At 44.7% G+C, this 18,614-nt stretch overlaps 1 protein-coding gene across 1 annotated transcript in view; it reads left to right on the forward strand.

The window, feature by feature from the left end:
* EPHA1 (EPH receptor A1) overlaps nt 1-13,984 on the forward strand; it is a 35,018-nt gene extending 21,034 nt beyond the window's left edge. The window contains exons 5-18 of the mRNA XM_009639134.2: nt 2,349-2,504; nt 3,413-3,745; nt 4,968-5,092; nt 5,196-5,355; nt 8,130-8,226; nt 8,997-9,052; nt 9,321-9,443; nt 9,546-9,731; nt 10,175-10,236; nt 10,632-10,841; nt 11,507-11,656; nt 12,363-12,556; nt 12,867-13,022; nt 13,897-13,984. Coding sequence (XP_009637429.1) covers nt 2,349-2,504; nt 3,413-3,745; nt 4,968-5,092; nt 5,196-5,355; nt 8,130-8,226; nt 8,997-9,052; nt 9,321-9,443; nt 9,546-9,731; nt 10,175-10,236; nt 10,632-10,841; nt 11,507-11,656; nt 12,363-12,556; nt 12,867-13,022; nt 13,897-13,975 — 2,087 coding nt within the window. The 3' untranslated portion in view covers nt 13,976-13,984. The remainder of the gene's footprint in view (nt 1-2,348; nt 2,505-3,412; nt 3,746-4,967; nt 5,093-5,195; nt 5,356-8,129; nt 8,227-8,996; nt 9,053-9,320; nt 9,444-9,545; nt 9,732-10,174; nt 10,237-10,631; nt 10,842-11,506; nt 11,657-12,362; nt 12,557-12,866; nt 13,023-13,896) is intronic.
* Nucleotides 13,985-18,614: the final 4,630 nt, after the last annotated feature.

An 18,614-nucleotide genomic window follows, 5' to 3' on the forward strand; every position in this document is an offset into this window, starting at 1 on the left:
GCCCCCCTTTAGTTTGCTGGTCTAGACACAGCCTCAAGTGATGTAACCTGGTCCAGCCAGCCGGTGCCTGCCCGGTTACCTGCTGGGTTTGTCCCTTCGCCCAGGTGCCCCCTGTGTAGTTGCCTCCCTTCGAGGTGTGCTGCCTGCCTGCAAGGCAGCTCTGCTGCCTGAAGAGTCTGGGCACCACCAGTGAGTAAAGCTGAGACCGGAGCAGAGACCGGAGACCAGGTAGCAGGTGTGGGCTGTGGGCTGGAGCGGCACTGTAGCTTAGGCCTGGAGGGACAGAGGCCTAACAGAGGCTCTCCTGGGGTAGGAGCTAACTGTTCTTGCAAAGGTCCCCAACCTCAAATTCCCCTAATTTACTTGATGACTGTCTCGACTGATAATAAGAGGGTGTGTATGTCATCCCATATTTACGCAGGCAGTATTGTCCGGGGAACATCAGAACCTCCACAGGTATGTGGCCCTGCGCTTTGTGTGTTTTTCATGTTGCTGTCAAAACTCTCATGACCCAAACTGATCCAGTGTCAGGAATTTTGAAATCTTATGCTGGAGCAAAATGGCAGGAGGCCACAAAGCTTTCATCCTCACTCCAGCATGTAGAAGTGCTCTCAGTCATGAGCAGCCTAGAGATCAAAGTAACTTTTCTTCTTCCTGCCAGTTTCTGAAGGCGATGATTTGATCTTGAAAATAAATGGAATCTGTTTGGGCTACTGACACTCAATGCTTGAGCCTTGTAATTCTTTCAACAGCCTTTGCTATCATTGTTGCATGATTGTAGCTCAGAATGACAGACTCATTCCTGAGTGGTTCTGTTATTTCCCAAAATTGGAAGGTGCTGGTTGCTCCTTCTTCTTGTGATTATTTCTCCTTTCTGTACTCTTTAGGCTTAACTGCTGCAAATCCTTTTGGCCTGTGTTCTGTCATAGTATCCCCAAATGGTTGTGTGATGGTATTACTATGCAACTGCTAGGCCAGTTGCCATCATCCAGTGTTAATGGGACAGTCTGCCTGCCATTCCAGGGCAAGAAGGGGGACCAACAGGAATGAGATGTTGCCACTTCTCTGATGACAATCTAGAGATAGATCTCAGTGTACAGTGAGGATAATGACACTTCCTGAGACTGATGCTGAGGAGTCTTGTTTGGCCTTTGTTAGTGGAAATTTTTTTAGGTCCCTCAGTTTTTCCTCTGTGTCACATAGTAGGAATGGCTGGATTGTTTTTTGTCTTCTGGATAAAGAATCATTTCCTATGCTATGCTCCACCACAGTAAGCCATTTGTGTCAGTCTCCTGAGCAGATGGCTTTGGGGTGTTCTCCATTGGCATCTCCTGAGGGATTACACAGAACATTGTTGCTTTTACAGTGCAATATGAAAAGTGCCATTCCCTCAATGCTCAAGTTAAATGCAAGGTCATAGCTGGGGCAGAATATTAGTGTATGCATTCCTCAACCTTCTGATTAGTGATAGGTTATTTGTTTCTTTAGTTTAAGAACATTTGATAGATTCGTTTAGCACAGGCCAGTAAACTATTAAATTCACAGGTTACTTCAACCTCCCTTGCTCATTTTCTCCCTGCTACACGCCTATAGAGCATTGACCTTGAGATAACTGGTAGACAGACCAGTTATCCTGTAGATCAAGCTAATAGTAATGCAGCAAAACCAGAGTGTCAGATGTTATACTTAGAGAAAGATGTGGCTGCTTATTTTTGTAGGACTGGAAATAGAAAGCATGTGGCACCTATTCTCTTGCAGTCTCTGTTGGCTCCATAGTCAGTTACACTCAATGCTGGTAGGCGAACTGATAGTTATCCAGATATTCCCCTGGGCCCTGCTAGGTGATGCTTTGGTACAGCACTTGAAATCAGAAAAGATGCTTCTGCTAAAAAGCCCACAGGCTTTCCCATATGAAGTCAGCAAGCAGAGGACTGAGGAGTGCAAGGGTGGAGCTAGTATTTACAACTCCTCTGTATAGTGTGGAAAGCTTGAAGGGCAAGGTGGGGACCAATCTGGGCTTATGTTGAAGGAAGTCTCTGAGGCTGACCAGCTTCTGTTTCCATACAGCATCTGTGAAGAATGAGATCCCTCTTCTTCAGTCTATAAGTCCTGTCATAACATTGATCCTACCTTGAGTTTGCATCTCCTTTTTATCTGCTCTGAGAAGATGATTGGTCTAGATGACCTCCAGGGGTCCCTTCTAACCTAAGTATTTCTGTGAGCTAAGAAAATGGAAGAAAAGCAAGCAGATAAAGGCGTGTTCAAGAAGCTGAACAAAACTGGCAGGTGGTTTCTTGTTGATCTTGGTTTATTGATGATCTTATATTGACTGGTTTGTCTCTTCACAGCCTGCCAGCGAGGATTCTACCGTCACACTCTGGATACTAAAAGCTGCCTGAAGTGCCCCCCCAACAGCTTGTCCAATGAGCCAGGGGCTACATCTTGTTCCTGCAATGCAGGCTTCTACCGGGCACCTTCGGAGGGCCAGAATGTTGCTTGCACCCGTGAGTCACAGACAGAAAGAAAGAACAATGTCTATACAGACTGGGGGATGAACTTATTGAGATCAGCCCTACAGAGAAGAACTTGGGGATACTGGTGGGGGAAAAATTGGACATGAGCTGGCCATGTGTGCTTGCAGCCCAGAAAACCAATCATATCCTGGGCTGCATCAAAAGAAGTATGGCCATCAGGTCGAGGGAGGTGACTCTCTCCCTCTGCTCTTGTGAGACCCCACCTAGAGTACTGCATCCAGCTCTGGGATCCCCAGTACAAAAGAGACATGAACCATTAAAGTGAGTCTAGAAGAGGGCCACAAAAAAGATCAGAGGGCTGGAACATCTCTCTTCATGAAGAGAGTTGGCATTCAGCTGGGAGAAGAGAAGGCTCTGGGGAGACCTCTTTGTGGCCTTTCAATACTTAAAGGAGGCCTATAAGAAAGATAGAGAAAGACTTTTTACCAGGGCATGTAGTGACAGGACAAGGGGCAATAGTTTTAAACTGAAAGAGAGTAGGTTTAGATTGGAGATAAGGAAGACTTTTTTTACCATCAGCATGGTGAGACATTGGATCAGATTGCCCACAGAAGTTGTGGATGCCCCATGTTTGGAAGTGTTCAAGGTCAGGTTGGATGGGGCTTTGAGCAAGCTGATCCAGTGAAAGATGTCCCTGCTCATGGCAGGGCAGTTGGACTAGATGATCTTTAAAGGTCTCTTCCAACCCAAATAATTCTGTGATTATATGAATGAGGAGATGGGAGGAAACAAAATGTTGGGAAATGGGGATCAGAGATCAGGGAGGGAGAGGCTGGGGACAGAAGGCTCCATTCAGAATGCATCAGCAGATGGGAAACTGCCGTAGTACTTTGGGTATTAACAGCTGGATCTAATACTTCCTTTCATGCTTCTTGTAGGCCCCCCCTCAGCTCCCCGCAATGTCAGCTTCTCCCTTATTGGCACGCAGCTCAGTCTGTGGTGGCAGCCACCCAGCGACCACGGTGGGCGAAAGGACCTGACTTACACAGTCTTCTGTCAGCGCTGCCATTTCCTGTTGTGTGAGCCATGTGAGGCTGGTGTGGTATTCTCCCCCAGTGCTTCTGGTCTCACTAAACCTGCTGTGGATGTGGACGGCCTAGAAGCTTACACCAACTACACGTTTGCTGTGGAAGCCCATAATGGTGTCTCAGGAATGGGACCTGCTCCACAGAGAACTACTCCAGCTCTCTGGGTCGCAGTTGGACATGCAGGTTAGCAGAAGAAGAGAAGTTCTTCCTGCTCATCAGGAAAAGGAAGAAGAATCTCTCTGAATGTTTAAGCTTTCTCCATCTTCTCCTTCTGTCTGCCACATGTGTTGGTATGGTATGATAAGGACTCTAAGGTACATGCCTCTGGCATGTAAAGTCCATCAAGTCATATTCCTTGCAAGTCAAAGCAGCAGTAATCATTATCCACCAAGAGCTATGAATCCACCAAGGACTTAATACAGGTGAGGAGGATAAAGCCCTCCCTGTAGTCCAGCCTAAGTGACAGTCCAACCTGAGTGACAGAAAGAACAGGGATTGTGGCACGAAATATTTCCCATGACTCAGATACTGCAAAAAATCCAACCAAACACAACAGAAACCCTGCTGTAACTGGTGTGGGGGGGGAAGCTTTGAAAGCATGGAGAAATGAGGATGTTAAAAACATGCAAGTTCTTGACACGTTTCAGTAGTTTAGCTTCAAGCTGGCTAGTTTGGTTGTCCTGTGAGTACTTTCCAGAGTGCTGTGAAACGTGGTTATAGAAAAGTGACACCGCAGTGCTCAACAGCCCTTGGTGCTTTCCCTAAGTTCTGATTTAGTGACAAAATGTGAGTTTTCATCCTGATGCTGTGTGGGGGCAGCACAACGCTGAGCTAGAAAAGCAGAGCTACTTTTGGCTTGCCTCATCACTTCCTGGTGATGATGAAGGACAAGGAGAGAACCACTCTTCAGTCATTGCAGACTGCTGAGAATTACCTTTTTATTCACGAACAGCATGTGTTTGCAGTCAGCTCACAGATTTTGAGCACTGAATTTCACTGTACCCTTATGAAATGGAGCCACATTCATAAATTGCATAGGATAGTTGTGTTACTGCTGCTGTAAGAGCACAAAATCCTAACATTTTTATTTCAAATGGAACACTTCATGCGCAATGCTGGATTAAATGTTATTTCTTTGAACACTGATTTTGCTTTGAGGGCCAAAGTTATGCATCTATTGTTGAGGTAGGAGCATACTATTAATGGAAAGCAATTAATTCTGATTGGAGACCTCATTTTCCTTTTACCCATAAGAGAAAGATGAGGGAGTGGCAGTGGCAATGAGAGTCAGTTCCAGTTGCATGGTATGACCAGAGAAGGAAAGATAGAGCTTCTGGTGTAGAGAAGGCCTAGTCTGCATTATGTTTGTATTTCTTCCTGACGTTCTCTCTTCTCTCCCCTGCAGCTCCAGTGACAGTATCCCAATTTATTCTGACACAAAGAGATGACAGTAGTCTTTCTGTTTCTTGGCTTGCCCCACGGCAGCGCAGCCGGACTTCAGTGGAGTATGAGGTCATGTTCTTTGAGAAGGTGAGGCCTGCCTTATTTGTTCTTCCCCCTTTCAGCCAAAGGGATGGAAGTGTCCTCTTTGTTCAAGGTGTATTTATTACTTGACCCTGTTTGATTTCTGCAGGGAGAGGAGGCACGTTACACAGTGAAGCACCTTCTTGAGCCAAATGTCACTCTGACAGACCTGCAGCCAGACACAGCGTACCTGCTTCGCGTGAGATCCATCACACCCCTCGGGCCTGGGCCCTACTCCCCGGAGCAGGAATTCCGCACCCTTCCACCAGGTAAAGGACAACCACGGGTATCTCATTTGGGAGAACTCACTTCTCCATTGGGTTGTATATTCACGTGGTACATGGATCTCTTTTTGTGTTCTACTTGCTGTAAGGTACAGACACCACACTCTTGTTTCTTGTCATCAGGGCCAAGCCTGTTACTTTGTAGAGCAAGGAGACATTTGTCCTGTTTTCTTGCTGTCATATAAAATCCATGTGTGCTTTCCTGTTCAGAATTGATCAGTCTCAATTTTGTGTGTTGTACTGGAAAATTACTTAACAGCTCTTCATCTAATTCTTCTGAAAGACATTTTGATTCTGGCTAATGTTTCTAAGTTTGAGTGTTAGCAAAATGATTACTGTATGCCTCCTTTGGTGTGAAAGTTACTAGTGAAAAGGAGAATTGAAAGGACCTGACGACTGTTTCAAAGGACCTGACCGCTATTTTTTTCCAGCTTTATAATTTCCACTGCATGTATGTAGTCCAGCCCCTGAATGTAACTCTGCCCAAAAAGATGGTATGTGCCACTGAAAAATGTTCTCCATGAAAGCACGAAGTGTAGAAGGCCAAACTATTGAGGCTACAAGGAAGGCCTTTCTCCTATGTCAAAGAACATCTTGTACAGGACTCACATCCAGCCTCCTCTTCCCTTGGGTTATCCAGAGACTTCCCCTTTATCAAAAATTTTCTGTAACGGCGTTTGCTCTCTCTTCATTCCACACATTCACAGATCCTCCTATTGACCCTATGGATAACTTCAGAAATACTTCCATTGAAATAATGCCTTTGAAAGGCTAATTTTATTGTGATGAAATAAGCACATGAAAGAAAGCAAAGGCATAGCTTAATGTAACTAAATAGTTAAGTTAACTGTGTAAAAGCTGATAAGGAGTTGTGATACCATGATTTGAATATCATTTAAAGATTGGGCTTTTTTCGGCACCAGGTGCTTTTGGTAAATTTTTCATGAAGTCACAGTGCCAAATGATGATGACATAAATGATCTTTAACCAATAGAATAACAAACCACAAAGATTCTGTGGAAAACATGTGAATTAACATGCACCTTACATGTTTTTAATTATAAAAGGACACATTAGAAAATATTTTCATCAAAATTATGGTTTTTTAAAATAAAAGTTGATCACCTCATTGTGCCAAGACAAAGGTATTTTGAATATGAAAGGGATTAAAAAGAAGTGCCAGCAAGGTTTCATTTGGTGGGAGTTCTTCTTTGATAATACTAGAAGCATTGTTTAGTTGTAATGGCCTAGGGATATTAGTGGAACAAGCTTTGCAGGGAGAAGCAAATCTTTTTAATCTGAGTTTGAGAATTCAGATCCTTTAATTCCCTGCAGAAGTGCTATGTACCTAAAAGCTTGTCCATTTTATTGATGAAAGATATTATTTCGCCTTCCAAATATTGCGGTTTTGATTTTAACAAAAAAGAACATTAGCTCTGCCGCTTGATTTCTGCTTAACTAAACTAGTGTTTTTTAATAATTTTAGTGGGATGAGTCAGCATCAAATTGAGCAAGAATAACAAGTGTTAATTAGGCTTTACCGATGCTGACCATTGGACTGGATGTTAGGAAACTCTTCCAGACACAGTTGTTTGTGTCACACAAGCTGTTCTTTATTTTAAAATCTGCTCATTTATTGAAAGAATTTCTGTAGGAATTTTCTTTCTTCTGGATGTTTTCCTAAATCTCTTTAGTGAAAATATTAAGAAATATAGATTCTCGTTAGACATGGATATGAACACTTTTTATTTATACGAACATTTTTTATTTTTAAAAATAATTTATTAAGTTATGGTAAATAAGGTTTAAAAACACATATTTCACCAACAGATGTCATTTAGCATTTCCTCTGATGAATTCAAATATATTATAGACTAGATATAAGGAAGAAATTCTTTACAATGAGGGTAGTGAAACACTGGAACAGGCTGCCCAGAGACGTAGTGGAGGCCCCATCCCTGGAAACATTCAAGACCCGGTTGGACGGGGCTCTGAACAACCTGATCTGGTTAAAGGTGTCCCTGCTCACTGCAGGGGAGTTGGACTAGATGACCTCTAGGGGTCCCTTCCAACCCAAAACATTGATTCTGTGATTCTATGATTCTATGATATGGAAATGGATGGCTTTAGCTTGAGAATCTAAATGGAAGAAGACAACCTGTGTTATGTGAACACTATCTGAATGCTATCCAATCACAAAATTAAACCACCTGATGCTTAGTTTCATAAGTTAGTACCTGCTTGTTTCAAAAGTCCTAAGCAGACAGTGGCTTCTGTCAAGGTAATTAGGGAAGGGACCAACCCCAGATATGGATGGAAGGTGAGGGGGAAATTAATTTCATAAACAAGAAGAGAGTCAAGTTAGACTTCTGGGAAGAATCATGTCTTTGCTGTGCCATAGTCTAAATCAGCTACTGAGCAGGAGAGGAGTGGGAGAGAAGGAACAGCTGTTCTTCATTTTTGAAAGTGTCATGGAATTTATGTGGGAAATCAGGCATAGGGATAAATTACTCAGCTAAAATACCAAGACTGTAGATAAGTGTCAGCCAGATACCTAGCAGAAGGTGCTCCATGCACATGAGTAACAACATTGTAGGACTCAGATCTGGTAGCTCTGTTGCCTGGAAGAAAATGACCTATGTAGAATACATGGGCCGTATTCTACCCAATACCATTGAGTGGTAGAAGCTGGTTGCTACATTCCAGACAAACAGTTCTTGATCTTTTAAATTACATGGCCTTTCTCTTTGTTTCTGCAGACACAGGAGCTCTGTCTGGTGGAGTTGTAGTCTCTATTATCTTTGGAGTTCTACTATTTATTGGGCTGCTTATGGGACTTCTCATCTTTCGGCGAAAGTAAGTGTTGATTTTTAGTATTGAAAAAGGTAAAGATGTAGGAATAGCTGAGCTTGAGGGATGGAGGCCCTGATTTCTCACAGCATATCGGATAGGTGGAGGTTAGTTAGAGGAGAAAGAGTAAGACCAGTGTGCTGCGGCAAGATGGAATGAGTCTCAGTAAGTAATTTTGATTAGCAGGATTGGAGGGATTGATACGTCTGTAAGATAATGCTTGCTGCCGAGAACACCGGAAAATGTGGTGATTTCTGTTTTGACACAGGAAAATGTGGTGATTTCTATTTTGTTATAATCCAGCATTATCATACTGCTACAGTGACAGATGAATAAAAATATTGTTATGGTACAATCATTTCTGTAGCTGCTGATCAATTATGTGGGCAATACATGTATCCAGTCATTTCAAACCATGACTTTAGTGGTCCTCTACCCAGATACAAAATTCCACTTCCTTTCTAAATATGTAAGGCTGCTATTGTTTGAAGAATATCAGGTATTGAACTGAAAGTATGCAGAAAACATAAAATAAATAGAAATTTGTCTGTAATTCAGCAAGCAGAAGCATGAACAAAACTACCTGCATGAAAATGAAGCATCACATTTTCTTGCTAGCTGTATCTACCAAAGTAGGTGCAGTGTCTGGTTCCTCTTTGCTCTGCGCTACCCTGAATTCTGTCCCTGACCAACTAGGGCTGATACCCTGGAAGTCTTACTTTTCTCTTTGCTATCTGCTGGCCATTTTATTTTCATGACTGCTTCTTATGTTCCAGGCAGGCTCGTCGGAGACAAGCACGGCCAGATTACAATACTTCAGGCTTTGATCGAGGTGAGCTTCAAAGGGGTTGTAGATGCAGGGAGAAGCCTGGAATGGGTTGGAAGGAATGAAAAGAAACAGTAGTTTCAAACCAGGCAGTGGCATGGATTTTCTGATGTAATTTGCCTCTTCCCATAAGTCTTCAATGTATGTTCGGTAGATTTGTTTACTGCCATCGTCAGAATCCCATGGATTCATCTCTGCTTCTGTAGCTTTGCCCTACAAAGCTTGTCCAAGGAGTTGACAGGTTAATTTGCTCTTTTTTTTCCCTTTACCACAGAGAAAGTCTGGTTGAAGCCCTATGTAGACCTGCAACCATATGATGACCCCAGCAGAGGGGTGCTGGAATTCACTAAGGAACTGGACGTCTCTTGTGTCACTATGGAGAATGTGATTGGAGAGGGTGAGTTACTTGTTACTCTCCCCATCTTTCAGTTCCCCACACTGTTATTTTGCTGCCTATTCCTGAGTTCATCTGTGACCTTTTTCCTCTGGTTGTCCTCAGGGGAGTTTGGGGAGGTCTATCGTGGGTCCCTGCGGCTCTCAGGAAAAGAACGTATCGTGGTTGCCATCAAGACCCTGAAGCCGACGTATTCAGACTCACAGTGGTGGAACTTTCTGCGTGAGGCAACGATTATGGGGCAATTCAATCACCCAAACATAGTGCGTCTGGAAGGAGTCGTCACCAAAAGTAAGACTGTGTGGGAGAGAGTCCTGGAATGAGAGCAGAAACTGGCACATTTCTCAGGCCTTTCTTAGAGAGGATGCTGTCAGAGAGGCTGTGCTGGGAGAAGACAGGCATTGTCATGTTTAGCCTATGGCAAAGAATGACAAAGGGAGGAGAGGTATGGATTTCCAACAGAGTCATGAGGCAGTGTCAGAGGAGGTCTTCTTGGGTTGGTGAGTGGATGAGAAGTTGGGACAGTGTAAGGGATGCTATAAGGTTATATGTGTGACACAAGGAGGAATACAAAATTATTGGCGAGGTCTAAGGAGAAGGGTCAAGCCAGCTGTGCCTGTGGAGTGAGGATGTTGGCTGGGGTTGGATATGGTTCTGTGTTGGGGCAATGTGGAGAGCATTGAAAGGCAAGAGTAGAATTGCAAAAAGGCTGACACCTTCTTGTCTTCCTCAAGGGAGGCCAATGATGATCATCACTGAGTATATGGAGAATGGAGCGCTGGATACCTTCCTCCGGGTGAGAGACTCCAATCTGTAATAGGCTTGTGTACTGCTGGAACTTGCACTTGACCTGGATTTAGGACCTTAAAAGAAGACTAGAAATAAGATCCAGACATCCTCTTACTTTCTGATTGCTAACATTTCCAGTCACAGAAGTTGAAGCTTTATGGCATCCAGTTTGCTCAGTGCCAGAGTGCTGTCTTTGGTAGTTGAAGTGCAGGTGCCTGATGATGACTCTGGAGACCACTGCCAGACCGTTAGTGAGAACTGATTGGATCCTTTGGGCTGCAGCATTGCCTTGTGGCTTGTTCACCAATGCCCACTTTTGCAAGTTGATAAGGCCAGTAGCTAGGAACCAAGCAGATTGATGTCACTTGACCAGGATCTTCTCTCACTTCTTCTTCCATGCAGGAGAATGAGGAAAAATTTAGCCCTGTGCAGCTTGTGAGCATGCTGCAGGGAATAGCCTCTGGCATGACCTACCTTTCAGAACATAGCTATGTGCACCGGGATCTGGCTGCTCGCAACATCCTGGTAACACGCAGTCTTCAATGCAAAGTGTCTGACTTTGGTCTTTCACGAATATTGGAGAATGATGCAGAGGGAACCTATGAAACCAAGGTAATGCAGAACCAATCTCTTAGTCTTGTAAATGAACTGTAGTCTCAGGGGGATTGGGATTCTGCAAGTTAAGAATGGCAGAATTTCTTCACAATGGGAAACACCAGGCCAAGAGAAGATTTGGATGGAAAACCTCTGAGGAATACCTGTAATAAAACTGCAAGTCATAGTGTGGATTATTCAGAAGGTGATGCTTTTCTGTCTGGAGTCCATGCTGATTTTGTTTGCTAAGAGATTCAGGGGGACTGTGAATTTGAAATGAGAAGCAAAATAAGAGGTCTGATCTTTTGGACTCAGTTAACTAAATCTAGCTTTGAAGATAGCCCTGCTGTCAGGGGTTTTGACTAGACACATCTACAGGGCCCTTGAAATGAAAGTTCCAGTGATTCTAATGTTTGGTGTCATTCAAAGTAGGGCTGTGACTGGTGTCAGGCTCTTGCTCCCATGGCAGTGGTTTTGTGTAGCATTCAACTGAACAGAGGGCTTAAACTCATTCACTTTCCAAGACTATCCTTTTGAGAAATTTCCCCAGAGGTGGTTACATGTCACTTCAAGTGAAGTGGGCCCAGTCTTTGAACCACTTTGTAAGCTCCTTGTATGACAGCACTGGAGAAATACAACTCAATGATACATGCTGGATACACTATGTCTCTGCTCTTTCACAGGGTGGTAAGATTCCCATCAGATGGACAGCCCCAGAGGCCATTGCTCATCGGATTTTCACCTCAGCCAGTGATGTCTGGAGCTTCGGAATTGTCATGTGGGAAGTGCTGTCATTTGGTGACAAGCCATATGGGGACATGACCAATCAAGAGGTAACAGATACTGAGTTCAAGTGCTGATTTAAAAAAATAACAAGGCATGTAGGCCCAACTTTTGTAGACCTCCCTCGGCCTGCAGTCTTGACATTCTTTGGAATGCATAACTAGTATGTCCTCCTCCCTGCTAAAAATCAATGCAACCTAGTCAAGGGCAATAAGTGTTTGAGCCTCTGAACCATGTTCAGGTGTCAACAGCAATGAGCCAAATTAAAGACTGGTTAAATCAGCCATGGCCTTTGCATCAGGAGATGTTCTCTGTTGGTTTCTATCTCTCCTTCCTCTGGCTCTGGTATATTACATCTGGTCTCATACTCATTCTAGGTTCAGCACATCAGTGAGATTAGCACATGCTGGTGAAATGATTCGTCAGAGTCTGGTTCCCCTTTTCTCACCAGGCCTGTGCCAGGATCATTTGGTCCTCACTTCTGATGAACACATGCCCTGAATGGCAAAATGGGGACTAGGCTAGTAAAGGATTGAAAGCACCTGCATGTTCCACTTCACTTTTTGACATCCCTTAGTGTCCTGATCCTTTGCTGTGCTGCCCAAACCCTACTTTATACACATGTAATCTGCTTTAACCCCTCCCCGACTGCACACTGTGCAGAATGGTGAACTGCCTGCTCCCAGCCCCACAGAGGTCTCTGGCTCCTCTTTCGCATTCTCTGCTCTTGGCTAGATTTCTCTGTCCTCTGTGCAGGTGATGAAAAGCTTAGAGGATGGGTACCGGCTCCCCCCACCTGTGGACTGCCCATCTATCCTCTACGAGCTCATGAAGAGCTGTTGGTCACACGATCGGACGAGGAGGCCTCATTTTCAGGAAATCCGGGCACAGCTGCAACATTTTGTCTCAAGTCCCCAGCTCCTCCGTTCTGTTGCAGACTTTGATCCCAGGTAAGCAGGCTATCATTGGAGGAGGAGAGGCTAACTGGGAAATTTTGACCTCCCTGTCTCCAGCAGGAGGAGAGGTAGCGCTAGCAGCGCAGGCTGGCAAGAGGCGCCTTGAATGCTCTGTGTGCAGAAGGCAGCAATCATCTCTCTCTCTCATAGTGACCGCGGGCATAGCCATTGGCCTGGGCAGTCTGACCTCACTGTGCAGAAAGCAGAGAAGTTGGCCTAGCTCTAGCAGAGCTTTGGCTACCATCTCATAGTACTAGTCATTTAAGGTAGCTGCCTGACTAATGAGGGTTTTATCTGTCTTTAGGGTAACACTACGGCTGCCCAGCTGCAGTGGATCTGATGGGATCCCTTATCGATCCATCCCTGAATGGCTGGAATCCATTCGCATGAAGCGCTACATCTCCAACTTTCGCACTGCTGGCCTGGACACCATGGAGTCCATTCTGGAGCTCACTGCTGAGTAAGGGCAGGCTAAGCTCCCACAAGGCACCCCAGGCTATGCTACAAATAGCTGCATCTGTCCCTGTTCTATGGCACTCATATTTACTTGGAAGGCTGCTCTCCATCTTTCTCTATATAGTTAAATGGAAGTGGACTGGCTTCTTGCCCTAAAGGGGAAGAATCGGCCCAGAAGAATTGGGATCAGCCCAAACTGTGAGACTAATTCCCTAACTGTCCATGCTTGAGGCTCTTCAGGGGCCTGAGCTGCTCTGAACTCACATCAGACACAAACAGCAAGGGGAAAAAATAGATGGCAGACAGTTCTCTAATCTGACCATCTCCCCAGCCTTGTAGGACTTTATGAGAGAATTTTCTTGCCTTGAACTCCAGATGGGCTAGTGATATTCCTCCCACATCAGCCAGGCACTGTTCTGCCATAGAGCAAAGTCCTTCTGGGGTCCTTAGAAGGACTCAGGTCAGATGCTTTACCAACACGGGCATGTTCTGTTGTAGGGTTGGGGACATATAGCCAGCTCCAACCAGGGCAGTTAGTTACATAAAAGAAATGAGCAGGCACAGGCCTGCTAAAGGGTTGTGGGACATGGCCCATTTCACAAGCTGATGTGGACACAGTCCTGATTTAATGGGAGTGCAGGCCTAGTCACAAGGTGGGAGAAGCCAGTTGACTGGGTGGGCAGAGGTAGCCAGGGAAGGGCAGGAACATATACAAGTTTCTTCCCTCTAGAGAAAAGATAGGTGGCATAGGAGGCACTGAAGGAAAGGAAGCTTTCTGAACTAATGTTTGGTAACAGTTTCTGCCGTTACCCACATCCCAATCCCCAAGGAACAAGAACAGTAATTAATTTTTTCCTTTCTTTTCCCATTTCTTTCAGGGACTTGAAACAGATGGGTGTGTCACTTCCAGGCCACCAGAAAAGGATCCTGTGTAGCATCCAAGGCTTTAAGGAATGACCAGTCGTTGGTCTCTTAAGCTTGCTAAATGCCCATTCTTACCAGATATCACTTGGAATCATTCCTATGGCAGTTGCTTCCAAGTGAGTGACTGGGACAAGCAAAGCAAAACAACCAGAACTGAAAAGGCTCATGAGGCAACACCACCTGCTCTCATTTCTGTTCCCCCTTGCTTTAGCTCTACAGCAGCCATCAGTAAGTTTCAGAGCACTGGTCTTTGAAATGGTTCTCAGCCCTGTCTTCTGTAGTCCATTCTGTGTATCTAAGTAATCCTTGTAGTCCACATACTGGAGTTTCAGACCCTCAGTGTATCACATGGAAACATAAAGATACATACAGAGTGGGCTGGGGGCAGTGGATAATGTTTTAAGATTGGAGATAAGAGTTCAGATAGACTGGGACATTCAGGGAACATGCACAAGGACACAGACATGTAGAGATTGGGCCTGTTCACTCCCTGGCATGTATCCCTTCTCACTTCAGCAGCCTTCTGTCTTCCTTATTTTACAACAGGAACAAACTATTCAGTCTTTCACAAGACTGCTGGTAAGGGATATGTTTTTTAACTCACCTATTCTTGCCTTAAAGACCAACTCATGGTGTACTTCTTTCTTTGGAGGAGAAGTGGGGAGTAGCAGCACACCCTGCTGTGACTTGTGTGATCATGTAACCTCAGCATGTTGCTGTTTTGCACATGCACACTTCAGGGGGGAGATGTACATCTCTCCAACCTGCTTAATACTTTTACTTTTGCCATGGACAGATAATTCTTCAGGTATCCATTTTTCTCCGCCCCTCTCTGCCCCTTTTTAAGAGAGACAATAGTCTTGTTTGGCTGGATAGGGTATTTGTAACAGAATAATGTGTGGGTGGTCTGTCTTATTCCTTCTCTATGGAGGAAATGTTATTATTTATCAGAGCTTGAGACAGCTATAGACTGTAAATAATATTTTGTAAATAAACCTGTGGCAGAGCAGGCTGTGTGGGAGTTCTTTGGCTTATTTCAAATATGATTGGGACCTCTAGCATATATATATATATATTATAAGTTCCAGCAGGGTCCTTATATCCATGTTTAGCTGTTTCAGCCAATGGTCTTTGTCCATTTAAGTGCAGATTTCATGTGGAAATATGGTTGCGCTAGGATTAAAGGATACATATGCAGCTGGTCACTTCAGACTTTTTTGTCTAAATCCAGTTACAGCTGTATCCAGCTGTAGCCAAGTCCGTCTTTTTACAGCTCCTTTATTTACCCCTAAACCATGAGAAGTATTAGAAGCTACTGCTGAAATACATGTGAGTAATACTTCCTTCTGCAGAATAGACTGTCTGGGGGGAAAGAGGAAATCTCACTCTGACGTTCCTAAGATTTTCTCCTACCTGGGAAGAATAGTCACCTCAAGATTTATTTTTTAGTGCTTGAGCTAAGTCTAAGTTGGTAAAGAAGGCGAGTGCTAGCCATTCAACAATTAGTTACTTGCTGTAGGTAGCTTATCAGTGATTCCATCATTGTATAATGCTCCAAATTCCTAAGTCTATAAATTAACACCCCTGCTCCTAGGAAGGTCTTGCTTAACCATAAATGACAGAAGGGTTAAGAAGCAGAGGTCTGAAGAACTGTAACGTAAAGCAAGAAGGCTGGTTTCTATTCAACATGAGAAGCAGCAGAGTATACATGTACCTCAGCTACTCAAGTCACTGCAGGAGATACAGCTGACAAAATAAGCTCTTACTGTGCGTCTTTTTAGCATATCAGTAAGTTCAGTCTAAGTAATAGGTGTCTTTAACATGAAGTATAGGTAATAAAGTTGCAACATGGCAGATATGCAGGCTGGAAGATAAGCCCTGATGAGGCTGACACAGCGTTATGAGCTTGTGTCATACATATGTAAACTTTAACCTATCCTTTGCAGATGATAGAAAATTGGGACTGGTTGATACATCAGAGAGTTGTGCTGCCATTCAGAGGGACCTTAATGGATGGGAGAAATGGGAAGAGAGGAGACTCGTGAAGTTGAACCAAGGGAAATGCAGAGCCCTGCAGCTGAGGAGGAATAGCTCCACGCACCAGTACATGCCGGGTGCTGACTGGCTGGAAACCAGCTTTGAAGGAAAGGATTTGCAGGTCATAGTTAACAGCAAGTCACACTTGAGCCAGTAATGTGCCCTTGTAGTACAGGAGGCCAGCAGTATCTGGGCTGCATCAGAAAATGCATCACCAGTAGCTGGAGGGAGGCAATTCTCTATTTCAGCACTGGTCAGACATCCAGAGTGTTGGGTCCAATTTTGGGCTCTCCAGTGCAAAGAAGGACATGGACTTACTGGAGCAGGTCCAGTGAAAGGCCACTATGATTTTGAAGGGATTAGAGCACCTGACATACGAGAGGCCGAGACAGCTGGGACTGTTCAGCCTCGAGATGAGGAGGTTTGGGTGGCTCTTACCATTGTGTATAAATACCTGATGGGAGGGAGAGAAGAGGGAGTTGGACTCACCTCAGTGGTACCCACTGGAAGGAGAAGCAGCAGTGGGAACACAGCAAAGTACAATAAATTCCATTTGAAGGTAAGAAAAAACTTACTATGAGAGTTGTTGAACACTGAAACAGGTTACCCAGGGACATTGTGGAGTTCTCATCCTTGGAGGTATTAAAAAACTGATGGGGTGCATTCCTGAGCAACCTGCTCTGGTTGCCTTCTCTGAGCAGGGAGGTCCCTTCCAACTTCAACTGTGAGGAGCTGCTGAATCAGCTGGCCTGACAGAGGAGAGTCTGTTCAGTTCCATGTCCTCAGGTACAGCCAGTAGCAAGCCTGAGCATGTATTCCCAATAGGCAGTCATGCACACAAAATACACATGTATATAATATGTGCATGTATATATATATAATGCACACACACTGTACTGGCCTGAGGCAGAAAGCATGGCAGTCATGCAAGCACAGCACAAACAGCCTGATCCTATTCCCTTCTCCGGCTGATCAGGATGAACCTGTTAGTGGGAAATATATACATATATACTATGGATCCCTCTAGTGTCTTAAGACCAGCTATCCAGTAGCTGGCTCCACAATATGGAGCCTGAGCTGGTCTCCTCAGTTGCGCACACACACACACACACACACACTCACTCACTCACTCCAGACATTGGCTCTACGTTTCAATTGGCCCCAGGATTCCCTGGTCTCCCAGTCACCTCACGCACAGATGCAAACTGTTGCCTGGTAGCTGGTCCAGGCTTACCAGTAGCTGACTTCCAGACCTGGGAGCATCTGGCTTGCACCTCCTGGGAGCTCTAGCAGCTGACTCCTTAGAGCACCTGGCCAGACTCACAGCCATGCCAACTCATGGCTCTGCAGTCTCTTACCCTACTCACTCACCAACCACTCTGACTTGATTTTTGTTAGTATTACACATGGACATACATACCCACACAACATGCATGCACTCAGGTGTTTCCATTTGCTGGCCCTTAGACCTCCACATGTGCTTAACAGAGCCCCTTCACACAGGAAAATAAAAAAAAATAATAATTTAAAAAAAAAGACAAAAGAAAAAAAAGAGAGTTTAATAGGAAGACAGGACAGACTGTGCTGATGACACACAGGGCATGGCCAGACAAGTGTACCGTGAATGTGCAGCCAGCCCCTTCTGTGCCCTTTTCCCCTCAGTTTTCCCACACTGCTTCCTCTCCTCAATCACCCCCTTTTCCTGCCTTTGATCCTGCCCCTGCGCATCCCGTAACAAGTCTTGTAGTCCCCAAATGCTCTTCCCCTGCACCCCATGCCCCTCAGAGGGGCTCTCCTCCCTTTAATCAGCAAGGTGATCCAGAGAGCCCTTCCCATGGACTCCATTAGACAGGTTTCTTATCCAGACACTGGGGCTGTAGTCCTCCCATAGCTCTGGAAGGAGCTAGGTCAGTGATTCTCTTCCCCCCCCTCCTGTCATTGTTTCTCTCCTCTCTGCTCCTTGGTGTTTATGGGCATGAGCTTTTAACCACATAATCTAGAAACGATCACCCAAAACAAACCAGCAAGAAAGATTAAGAAAAGAAAGGAAATGGGGAATGTTTCTTCTTTGCTCATCCTATAGCATCCTCGAAGCATTTACTGGATCAATTTGCAAGGAGTCATCAAAGATTTCCCCAAAACCAGCAAGAGAACAAGAGTAGGTTTCATGTCTTTGAAGTGTAGAAGCATTGATGCTTACCACAAAGGGGAGTTTCACCTGCAGTGACCAAGACAGTACCATGCTTAAAACCATAAACATCAAGCACAAACACTTTCCGAGTAGCAATAGTTAAGGCAAAGCAAGCAAACTGACTTTATTCCAGTCTGATGCAAGTGGATTGTAACAACTTGCCTCGCAGTGACGCCATCAAGCAGACTACAATCCTGCTGTACTGCAACGCAGTCTTCCATTGCTTCAGATGAGAGCTACTCTTCAGGCACAGAAGAATAGGAACCTGAACAGTTTGAAAAGGAGACCAAGAGGTGGAGAGAGAAAGGCCATTTCAGACTCATCATCCCTGAAGGCAAGGTGGAATAGCAACTATAAGTACATCCCCTACTGCCTAAGACACCAATTCCCATGGATTCCCACTTGAACAAATACAGCAGACAAGTGTTAATGGAAAAACGCACG

This window comes from Egretta garzetta, unplaced genomic scaffold (genome assembly GCF_000687185.1).
Source record: "Egretta garzetta isolate BGI_Z169 unplaced genomic scaffold, ASM68718v1 scaffold85, whole genome shotgun sequence".
Classification (NCBI taxonomy): domain Eukaryota; kingdom Metazoa; phylum Chordata; class Aves; order Pelecaniformes; family Ardeidae; genus Egretta; species Egretta garzetta.